Raw genomic sequence first — 12,356 nt, 5'->3', positions numbered from 1 at the left:
ATGATTACAACCTGGGTCTACTCATGGCTTTTAAAATCCTCCTTTTAAGACTCAGTTGAATTTTTCCTTATTCATGAAGTCTGTTTAGGCCACAAGATCCCAAACTATAACCTCTGCTTTTTCATTCATTCATCAAATATTGCCTGTACCATTCTCTTGGCAGTTAAACAGAGCACCATAGAATTAGAGCTAGAAGTTACCTTAGCGGTCACCTCTCATTACTTTGAACTATTAATTAAATGTTGTAAAGGCCACTATATCTATTTCTAAATATTATGGATCTTAGCTTCATTGAGTCCTGTGAATTCAGCTTGCAACTTTGAAGAAGCATGAGCTGATATAATGTATTTTATTGGTAGAAGAGGTAAGGACAATAAGCACTCTTCATTACAAATATGGATCCCAGTCTAACAAGTAGTTCCATTGGCATGAAAAAGCTCTTTTTTTTCAAAACCAATATCTTTGAAAAATTTAAACATTATTTGCATTCTACTATGAATTAGCCAAAATTTAAAAGTCAAGTTTTAGATGAACACTTCTTGCCTTAGGTTCTTGCCAATTTACAAATGGAGTAACTGAGATTCAGAGAGATTTGAAACTGATGAATGCAAATATTTTAATCCTACAAAAAAGTTATTTATTATTTAATTGGGGAAGCCAGGTGGTCTAGTGGATAGAATACCAAATCTAGAGTTAGGAAGACTCATCTTCCGGAGTTTAAATCTGGCCTCAGACACTTACTAGATGGGTAATTCTGGGCAAGTCACTTAATCCTCAGTCTCTTCATCGTAAAATAAACTTGAGAAAGAAATAGCACTCCACTATCTTTGTCAAGAAAATGCCAAACAGTATCACAAATAGTTGCACATGAACTGGATAATCATCCATATGTAACCCTGAACTACCGAGATCTCAATGATAAATCAATGATTAGATGGCTCTTGAAGTTTACAAAGCACTTTTCTCACAGCCATCCAGTGATGTAAATGGTACAATTATTATTCTTATTTCACGTATAAAGAAACTGAGATACAAAGGTTACTTGCACAGATTCACATAACAAATATATCAGATCAAGAATTCAAATCAAGATCTCTCGTACTAGCAAATCCAGTGTAATTTTTTTTTCCTTCTCTACCCAATAGAATTTTTTATTTGGTCCAAAAAAAGTACCTGGGAAAGGCAAAGAGCTCCAGGCAGCTAGAGATATTTAGTAGTGGGCTCCTGAGAATAAGATAGGGGCTAGCAGAAGTAGGGAGGTGGGGGAATGACAAAAACAATTTAGATTCTGGTGGCAGGTAAATTAGGGACACCTGAATTAAGATATTAAGACTATGGCATTATAGCGTCAGAAGTTTTTAAAGCTGAAAAAGATTTTATTTAGAGGGTGAATGTTGAGAACTATCTTTGCATATATTTTGAAAATAAAAAGCTATTATTAAAAAAAAAAAAGAAAACAGTGAAATAATTTAGCCTAGAGGTGATTAAGTTGATAACGCAGTCACCTCATAAGTAGAGGAAAGGGGTGAAACTCAAGAGATGTAGAAATAGAAGTAACAATATTTAGCAACTAATTAGAATGTATGAAATATGGAAAAGTGAGGCAGTTCAGGATAATGTCAAGATTATAGCTAAACGGGGAGACTTGAACAACAATACTTTTTGATAGAAATTGGGCAGTTTGCAAAAGCAGTGGAGTTGGAGAGAATTGAGGAGAAATAATTTCTCTTTTATCTGCTTAATTTGAGATGTCTCTGGGATATCCTGTTATAAATATCCAATAAGCAACTGGTGATCCAAATCAACAATAGTTACTAAAGTCGAAAGGAGAGACTGGGGATGGATATAATGATATGAAACTCATCTGCAGAAAGATGACAAATCTATAAGAACTGATGATGTCACCAAAAGAGAAAGAACAAGGGGAGAAAAGGGCCCTTAACAAATTCTTGAGGAGCATCCACACGCAAGTGAGATATGGATAAGGTGGCAGCTAGAGCCTGGAGTCAGGCAGGCTCCAGTTTAAATCCCATCTCAGAAACTCACTGGGAATGTGCCTGTGAGCAAGTCACAAAACAGCACCTACCCTCGGGCTTGTTGTGAGGATCAAAAAAGTGTTTGCATGGTGCCCCAGCATATAGTAGGTACTTAACAAATATTACAGAAAATGAAGATGATGAAAATGATGAGCCGGCAAAAGAGAATAAGGAGAAACCATATGTGGGAGGAAAATGAGAAGGTAGTCTAAGGAAAATGCAGAAAGGAGCAGGTTGTCGGTAATGTTAAAAAAAAAAAAAAAGCAGTCAGAAGAATGAAAACTGAGGAAAGAGCATCAGATTTAGCATTTGAAAGACTGGTTGGAAAGTGTTGGAAAGTGAGAGCAGACGAAGTGGAGACAATGAGTATAGAGAGGGTTTTCTAGAGGTTTGAATGAGAAAAGGACATAGGACTGATATCTTGAGAGGATGATAAGTTATAACAGATTTTATGAGAGTGAGCTTTTATAACTTGAGCATGGTTTGAAGGCAGTAGGGAAAGTAAGTAGATAGGGAGAGACTGAAAATAAGAAAGAGACAGACATGGGATTGGAGAAGGTCTCTCTCTGTGTTTCTGTGTGTCTTTCTCTCTATCTGTCTTTCTGTCTCTCTGTGTCTGTCTCTGTCTTTCTCTGTCTCTGCCTCTGTGACTCTTTTTCTGTCTCTGTCTCTCTTCTTCTCTCTGTCTCTCTGTCTCTCTCTCTCTCTGTCTCTCTCTGTGTCTCTGTCTGTCTGTCTGTCTCTCCCTCTCTGTCTGTCTCTCACTCTCTCCGTCTCTCTCTCTCTCCCCCCCTTCCTCCTTCCCTTCCTCTTCCCCTCTCTCCCTCTCTATGACAAAGGTAGGGAGAGAGTCAGGAGATGACTGAGGTTGTGCTCTCTTAGAAAAGATGGGATCTGGGGCCCATGTAGATGGGCTGGCCTTGGTAGGTCCACTTCCTTATCAAACATTGGGGAAAAGAAGGATGGGGAAAGATATCAAAAGATTTTGAGATACAAAGAAGGGGGAAAGGGAGAGCTTATGGGGAAACTCTTACATTTTCTCAGGAAGGGAGAAAGGTTTTTAGCCGGGAGAGAAAAGAAATAAAAAGATTATGAGAGTTTTGAAGACAGAAAAGGTTTGGAATCGCTTCTGTGGAATGTGAAACAAGGAATCAATTATGGAGGAATAAAGTAAAGATTTCTTACTTTTTTCTATAACTTGCAGTCGTCTGGTAGCCAAGACATCATCCATTAGTCGTTTTCTTGCGTCCTTTTCGAGCTTCACCTGCAGGTCCTGCTTGGCTATTATCTTTTCGGCCTCTGCTGCTATGATTTTGTCTGTCCTTTCTTCATCAAGTTCCTTAAGTTCCCGGTACTGATTCAGATAGGCCTGATAAAGTTTTCCTTCCCTCTCCAAGTCTTCCTATATAATAAAAGAAGATCGAATTAAAAACTTTTAAAGTGAGACACAATTTTTGTTTGTACAGATAACATATACATAACTTATACGTGTGTGTGTGTGTGTGTGTGTGTGCGCATGGCTTCCTGAAGGAAATATGTAATTTATTATAGCAAACTTAGTCATTTTATTCACATTTAGGTGGAGGAACTGTTAAGTAAAACACTCTAGAGGGGCAGCTAGGTGGCTCAGTGGATAGAGCACCAGCCCTGAAGTCAGGAGGACCTGAGTTCAAATGTGGTCTCAGACACTTAACACTTCCTAGTTGTGTGACCTTGGGCAAATCACTTAACCCCAATTGCCACAGGGGTAAAAAAACAGAACCAAAAAGTCCATACTCTAGAGCTCCATGTGTCAACATGGCAGTTGGGATCTCTCTGTAGGGGGCAAGCACCCTGAGTTGTTTATCCATTCATTCATCTACTTTTTTATGGATTATTACAATTGAAATGGTGGAATATGGAAAGGTTTTTGGACATAACACAAACCAAGAATGAATCCTATAATCATAACTCCATTAAGCTAGATCAACCAAACTACCAAGTGCTGATTAAGCAACTGCTACATGATAGACATGTGCCAGGCACTGTAAAAGCAAAGAAAATGTAAGGTCATCCCCTCCTCTACTAGTTTATATTCTCTTAATAATCCTAACCAGTTGAACTCATCATATCTTCATATTAGAGGGAATCTTAAAAATCAATCTAGAAACAGATGAATTTATACAGGAACAACAACACTGTAAGGACAAACAACTTTAAAATACTTAAGGAGTTCTGACCGATGCAATGATCAACTATGATTCCATCGGATGGAGGATGAAATATGCTTCCTATTTCCTGACAGAAAGGTGATGGGACTTCAGAGTACAAAATAAGGTATGCATTTTTTAGACATAGCTAATGGGAGAATTCAATTTGCTTGACTATGCATGTTGTTTTCTTTGTTTCCCTCAACCTTATCTACATCCCTCTCTCTCCCCACTCCGCCATCCTACCCAGGCATCGTAAGAAATGGGAGGGATGTAAAATAGCTTTGTTCACTGGAAAAAATTAAACACAGTAACAGAACTATTGTATTATGAAGAATTGTGAATGATTTAGCTATTCTCAATAACACAGTGACCTAAGACAATCCTAAAGGACTCATGATGAAAAAAATGCTATTTACCTCCAGAGAAAGGATTGATGTCATCTGAGTACAGACTGAAACATACTATTTTTCACTTTCTTTCTTTTGCTTTTGTATGTTGTACAAGTATAATCTATATCAAATTGCTTACAGTCTTGAGAAGGGGAGACAGGAAAATGGAAGGGGTAGAATTTGGAACTCAAAACTTAAAAAAGAAAAACAATGAGTGTTTTTTTTTTTAAAAAAAGGCATTTTTACATGTTGTATTTAAGGAAAAAAATAGATATTTTAGAAAATTAAATTAACTTAAAAAAAAGAAACTATCACATCTAGCACCTTTATTTTATAGATGAGGAAATGGTTTCTTGGAAAGGAGAGAGAGATTCAAAGTTACATGACTGGCTACAAAGAGTCAGGACAAACAGGTTTCTTGACTCTCAATACAAGATTATCTCTTATGAGATAAAAAAGATTTCTTTCATATCTGAAGTAATAAATGCCTTGAATCCATATTTTTATGGAAAAATTTCAAAAAATCCTTATTACTTCAGGGCAACTATTTGAATACTGGTTCAATTAAATTAAACAGATTAATATTCTCTTTTATTACAAATGGATCAAAAATAGGTCAATAGGATGATGTAACATCTGTGGTTAAGAAAATGTTCTGAAGGACAGAATTCAACTCAATATACTGGTAAATGATCAACAGATTGTCAAGCATGACTTCATATTTACATATTTTAATAAATTATGGTGATCTGAGTTTTTTAATAATTCATGTCTATGTTCAAAGCTGCTAATACAACTATTCTTGATTAAGAGTAAATTATTGGATCATTTCAAATCTCCTTAAGTATTCCAGGTCTCAAAAGTAAAGATCCTTTAGGATGGAGCATATTGTAAATTAGATATAGGTGGCCCAGTAGATAGAGCACTGCTCCTGGAGTCAGGAAGTTCAAATCTGGCTTCAGATACTTCATAGTTGTGTGAATCTGGGCAAGTCACTTAACCCTGTTTGCCTCAGATTCTTTAACTGTAAAAATAGCTGGAGAAGGAAATTGCAAACCATTCCAATATCTCTGACAAGAAAACCCCAAATGGACCTGAAAGAATTGAACAACTCCTATTGGTGAAGTTTGAAATTGCAGGCTAGCTCTTTGGGCCCATTGTTAGGATCCATTAAAAAATAAATAAAAAGAAGATTTTCATATTAGACAGGATCAAGTTGTTGGATTCCTAGACATGGAAGAAATTCCTGTGTTCTCAGGGGAAAAGGGAAAGGATCAATAGCAGAGAACAATCTCTGGGGAAAAAATGCTAGAAGTATAGGAAAGTAAAGTCAAGGACTACAATTCCTAGCAGAGATACTGATGTGGGTATGGTATAAAGATAGCAGCATCTTACCATTTGTAAGCAGCACTTACAATTTAATACCTATCTAATTTCATTTGTTCTCACAATATCCTTAAGATATGGACATGGAAAGTTCTATTTTTCTTTTATAAATGAAGAAATTGAGGCACATGTGACTTCACTAATAATACAGTCCAAATTTCTGGGATGCTAGGCAGAGGTGGTATGACCATTATGTTTAACTTTTAAGTTTTTAAAATAGAAATGCATTCAATCCCATTGAAACAATGAATTTCTCAAAATGAGGAAATTAGTCCCTTTTTATCAGGATTCAATTTAGATTACAAGGAAAGTTTCCTAAAACCTCTTTTCATTAATATGATTTGCCTATAATATAATAGTAATATTTGCTTTGATTCTACTTGAAGATGAATGATTACTTTAGAGATAGGTGTGTGTGTGTGTGTGTGTGTGTATGTGTGTGTGTGTATTAAAATATCCTTGAGAAATAGGATGGCTTAGGGGATGGACTACTGGCTTTTGGAATCAGAAAAACCTGAATTCAAATCCTGTCTCTGTCATTAACTGTATGACCCTGGGAAAATCATTTAACCTCTCAATAAGTCGGGCAATTTTCTAGGAATGATAATTACAATGGTGGTAGCTAACTTTTATATGGAACCTTAAGGTTTGCAAAACAGTAAACTGTCCCTCACAACTCTAAAAGATGGTGCTGTTAAAAGTCCCATTTTTACAGATGAGAAAACAGACTGAGAATTTAAGTGACTTGCTTCTTAATGTCACCTACCTTCTCGATCTACATCAGTAGTGAAGAAATCAGTGGCTCAGGCCAAAAGAAAAAAATCCTAAGGGGGTAGCTAAATAGAGTGCTGGCCTGGAAGTCAGGAAGACCTGAGTTCAAATCTCACCTCAGAGACTTAACATGTTCTAGCTGGGTGACCCTGGGCAAGTCACTTAACCCCTATTGCCTCAGCAAAAAAGAAAGAAAGAAAACGATCCTAATTAACTTATATTGGACTCACATAAGTTTTTTCTGTGTTTACATATGGTGACCCAAAATTAAGTATATAGGCCTTGATCACTAGTATCCATGAATTAGCCCATATTCAAACCTTTAATATTATTTTCAACAGCAATACAAATGGTGCATGCTATCACGAGAATTATTATATTTAATTATCTACTGATAATTTCATTAATCATTACATTTAAACAAAACATGTGATAGAAAGCCAAATGACCAGAAACTCAAGCTTTGATTCTAGAATTTGAGGGAAATATCAACACATAGGCTTTGGGGGCCAGATGAAGTGCCCACATCCCCATAATTATGCTTCCTGTTCACAATGATTGTGACTCGGACTTTTGGCAGAGCAGCTGCTTGAGCTTATTTACAGTGACTTCTTATCACAATTCTAGTTTCTTTCTTTTTTTTTAAATTCTAGTTTCTTTAGAGTTGTACATCTCTTTATATGTCAGCATAAGGCTGAAACGGAGAAACACACAGCAAAATAAATGTTCTACAGAAGCTTTCTGACGCAAGAGAGAAACAAGATCTTACTTTCTTTTGCCTCAGTTCTTCAGTCTCATCTTGAGTTTCTTGACGAGCAACTTCTAAAAACTTGTTGTCCAAGTAGAGTTCCTCGGCTCTTTCCTGAGCCAGACGTTCATTCCTGTCTTGGAGGGCCTGCTGCAGTATGTCCCTCATCTGCCGCATCCTCTGCTTCATCTCCAGCCTCTCTCTCTCTCTCTCTAGTTTCAGCTGAGCTATATTCTCTTCCTAAGACAAAATAATAATGAAATCATGACAAGTCTTCTACAAGCAGGGCGATCCACTTCAGGAAAGCTAACTGTTCTATTTTAAAGGATTATAAGCCAATTAGAAAATAACATGGGAATTTATTTGGCTTCACTGTATTTATGTGCTATCCGGATTCTGCATTTCTTGTTTTCAGTGGAGTGGAGGCAAAAGAAAAGTAGGAAAAAATAAACTTAATAATTGAATATACATATATTAAATATATGCATACATACACATATAGACACATACCTATACACACACACACACACACACACAAATTAAAAAAGGACTCTTTGTATTGGAGACTAGTAGTAGATCACTCAATGGATAGAACCCTAAATCCGGAGTTAGAAAGATCTGTTCAAATCTGGTCTCAGAAACTTACTAGCTATGGGATTTGGGGCAAATCCCTTAACCCCTATTTGCTTTAATCTACTGCAGAAGGAAATGACCAACTAATGTAGTATGTTTACCAAAAAACTTCATACAAGTCAGACATTATTAAACGACTGAACAACAACAAATATACAGCATTTGTAAACATATAATGTACACATGTATATTTAGTGGGTTATATATATATATATATATATATATACACACATATATTACACATATATGTAAATACTACAGATATTAGATATATAATATAGATATTTCTTTTATCAGTACATGGAGGAAAGACAAAAACACTTAAATGAATGTGCACTTATATGTATATATAACCACATTATGTATATTCAGTAGGTATCTATTATTACCTATGTAATTACATGTATTTGTATTATATATAGCATATGTATCTTTTTAGTGAATGGAGGAGGAAGGAAGAAAAAGAAATACTTGATAATTTAATATACATATATGTATATGTATGTGTGTACACACACACACACACACACACACACACACTTTCCCTAAGGAAAACAAAATAATCAAAGGGACAAATCTTTACAGTTCAATGTGGAGGGTCTATTTTAATAATTTAATAGACAAGTCACACTGAATTATAATCTGATACTTTAATAAGCCTTATTGTATACAATATATGTGTACAGAAAAAGACAATCATTGTACAAGGAGAATATAAAGAAATTTACCAATATTAGAGCTTCTTCTTCCTTTACACGCTTGGCCTCTTGATTTTGAGCCATAATACTAGCCATCTGGGCATTAAGACACAAAAGTGTTTGCTCATCTCTCTTTGCTTTTTCAGAGGCTTCATCAGCTGCTCTTTTTTCCTTTGCTAATCTGTCATGTTCCCAAAGATCAGCAAACAGTTTTTCTTCAAGCATTTTTTGTCTTCTCAGTTCTTCATTAAATGCTACCTGGACTTCCCGCTCTTCATTCACCCTCTTCGCATGGATTTGGAACAAGAGGAGACGGAGCTCATCACATTGTGCCCTAGAAGGTGATACAAAAAACAAAAACAAAAAAAACCCCAACTTGTCAGGAGACATTATAAGTTAAAAAATGATCTATAAATTGTAGGTAAATATTTAAATACAGTGAAGATATATATCAATAGTCACTACCTTAAATAGAAAAATCCACATTCTGGGAAGTAGTTATGGAGTCATGGATGAAAATTTAAATATGAGGGCTATAGGGAAACCATTTAAGCTAAGAAGATCTCTGAGGGAAAAGTTATTGAAGAAAAATAGATGATGGCTCATTAAAGATGATAGCAAATGAATGACCCTCAAGAAACAAAGATCCTAAATCTTCAATTATAATAATCCAACAAATATTTACTGAGCATCTTTTCTATTTTTTCTTTTTTATTGGAGCTTTTTATTTTCAAAACATATGCAAGGATAATTTTTCACCATTGACCCTTACAAAACCTTGTGTTCCAATTTTCCTTCCCTTCTCCTATCCCCTCCCCTATATGGCAAGTAATCCAATATATGTTAAACATGACAAAAATATATGTAAATCCAATATAGGCATACATATTCATACAATTAGCTTTTTTTTGACTGAAGCAATTGGGATTAAGTGACTTGCCCAGGGTCACACAGCTAGGAAGTGTTAAGTGGCTGAGACCAGATTTGAACTCAGGTCCTCCTGACTTCAAGGCTAGTGTTATACAATAACCTTGCTGCACAAGAAAAATCAGATCAGAAAGGAAAAAGAAAATGAGAAAGAAAATAAAATGCAAGCAAACAACAACAAAAAGAGTGAGAATGTTATATTGTGATCCACATTCAGTTCCCACAGTCCTTTCTCTAGGTGTAGATGGCTCTCTTCATCACAAGGTCATTGAAACTGGCTTCAATCATCTTACTGTTTGAAAGAGCCATGTCCATCAGGATTGATCATCATACAATCCTGTTGCTGTATATAATGATCTCCCGTTCTGCTCACTTCACTCAGCTTCAGTTCATGAAAGTCTCTGAGCATCTTTTCAATACAAGGTACTGGGTTAGGAAGAGGAAGTACAGCCAAGTCCCTTCAAGACTGAAGCTAGATCTTCAATAAATACCCCCAAACCAGACGAAAAGTCAACCAGGAATCTCTGGGGTGATAAGAAATGACCCACTAGCAAAGCCAGGGCCAGCAAACAAGCTAGCAATTTCCCAGCACAACCAGAGACCAACTAGAAATAAGGGAGAACACTCTAGAACATTCAATATCAGGAAACAATGCAGGGTTTCTTTAAGAAAACTTCAGAGTACCCCAAAATCCATAGTAAAAAGTTGGATGCTACTAGGAATAGTTGCAACTACTGTGGAAAGGGCAAGTGTTGAGACTAGTACAACCCAGACTCTTGAACTCTGAGATCTTTATCACTCTGTCCTGGAACATCGTAAAGGATGCTGAAGATACAGGACTCTGACCCTCAAAGATGCAGAAAGACTTATCCTGGGAGGTGGAGGTCAATGCAGAAACTCAGGTGAATGAGAGTAAGATCAAGCAGATCTGACCACCACACCCAAAAGTGCAGTTGGAGTCTGGCCCTGGCCCATTTCTAGAACTGAAGTATTAAGATGAGTAAACTGAAGAAAACACTGACCACTATAAAGAATTATTAAAGATCTAAAGATGTTCAAAAATTCCACTTAGAAGGAAAGGATAATACAATAATGATAGAAAGCAGAAATTGAAAAGGAAAAATGTTTTTTTTCCTAAGTACTAAATATCTAGAAGAAATAATGCAAAAGAAAAAGAATGAAATAAAAACTCTGGAAATAAGAATTGGAAGAATGAATAGCTTAGAATAGAAAAATTACCTTAACAAAGTAAATGATGCATTGAAATCAGAATAGACCAAACAAAAATTAATGACTCCATGAGATAGCAAAACATATTAGAACAAAACCAAAAGACTGAAAAAATAGAATATAAGGTAACTGATATAAAAACTACTGATAAGGAAAATTAGTCAAAGGGAACTCATTTAAGAATCATAATCCCTAAAATCTTAAATTTTTTTAAAGTCTGGAAAATATGTTTCAATAAATCACAAATAAAAATTTCCTAGCTCTAGAATCAATGGACAAAGTAAAGAATCCACTGCTAACTTTTTAAAAGAAATTCTAAAAGGAAAAGGCTCAAAGATATCATAGTCAAAATCCAAAGCTTCCATGTCAAAGAAGACATACCTCAAGCATCCAGAAAAGAGTCCAAGTATCAAGGACCTATAATAAGGATCAACAAGACCTGGAAGCTCCTACTAAAAATAAAAGGAGAGCTTGGAACACAATTCTATGTTCTAAAATGTGTAAATGGAGTGTATGTAAGAAGCAGAATATATACATATGGAGGAAAGATGGGGTGGTGGGAAAGGGAGTGGGCATCAGATGAACCTCACTCTTCCTCCAGTCAAAAAGTTCATACATCCATACACCCGCTGTTTGAAGACCTACAAGAAGAAGGGATCAAACATCTCTCTCTAAGGCAACCAATTTCATGTTTAGACAGCTTTTACTGTTAGGAATTTTATTCCTGACAGCAAGTCTAAATTGCTGTCTTTGCAACTTTTGAGGTCAAAGAAAGTTCCAACACTACTTCTATATGGCAGTCCTTCAAGTGCTTGAAGACAATAATCATGTCCCTGCTTAGTTTTTTCTTCCCCAGGCTAAACATTCCCAGTTTCAGTCGTCTTCCTCTTCTCTTCTCTCTCAATATCTTTTAAGGTGACTTCATCAGATCTCATGGACTTGGTTTTCATCTGTATGTTGATGATAGATAGACAAACAGACAGACGATGGACGAACTGACGGATGAATGGATGGTTGGATATGTAGGCAGGTAAGTAGATATCCAGCCCCAATTTCTCCCTTTAGATTCAGTTCCCTTTCGTTTTCTATTAGACATTTTCAAACTGAATTTCTTATAGATATCTCAAACTCAACATGTCCAAAGCAGAGTTCATTACCTTTCCCTTCAATCCTTCCCCACTTCCATTTCCCCATTCCTATCAAAGGCATTAACATTTTCCTGCTTTTCCACATATATAACCCCAGCATCATTCTTGATTTGATATTAACTAATCCTATTCTTTACCCTCTTAACTTACATATCAAACCTATTGCCAAATCTTCCTGATTCTGTCACATCTTTCACA

The 12,356-nt window shown here is 35.9% G+C and overlaps 1 protein-coding gene across 1 annotated transcript in view; it reads right to left on the bottom strand.

Annotated features, from left to right (window-relative positions):
- CFAP53 (cilia and flagella associated protein 53) overlaps positions 1-12,356 on the bottom strand; it is a 34,909-nt gene that overhangs the window by 2,914 nt on the left and 19,639 nt on the right. The window contains exons 4-6 of the mRNA XM_012541163.2: positions 8,884-9,187; positions 7,544-7,762; positions 3,222-3,438 (exon numbers count right to left, since the gene is read on the bottom strand). Coding sequence (XP_012396617.1) covers positions 3,222-3,438; positions 7,544-7,762; positions 8,884-9,187 — 740 coding nt within the window. The remainder of the gene's footprint in view (positions 1-3,221; positions 3,439-7,543; positions 7,763-8,883; positions 9,188-12,356) is intronic.

This window comes from Sarcophilus harrisii, chromosome 1, assembly GCF_902635505.1.
Source record: "Sarcophilus harrisii chromosome 1, mSarHar1.11, whole genome shotgun sequence".
NCBI lineage: Eukaryota > Metazoa > Chordata > Mammalia > Dasyuromorphia > Dasyuridae > Sarcophilus > Sarcophilus harrisii.
This window is presented reverse-complemented; position numbering and strand designations above follow the sequence as displayed.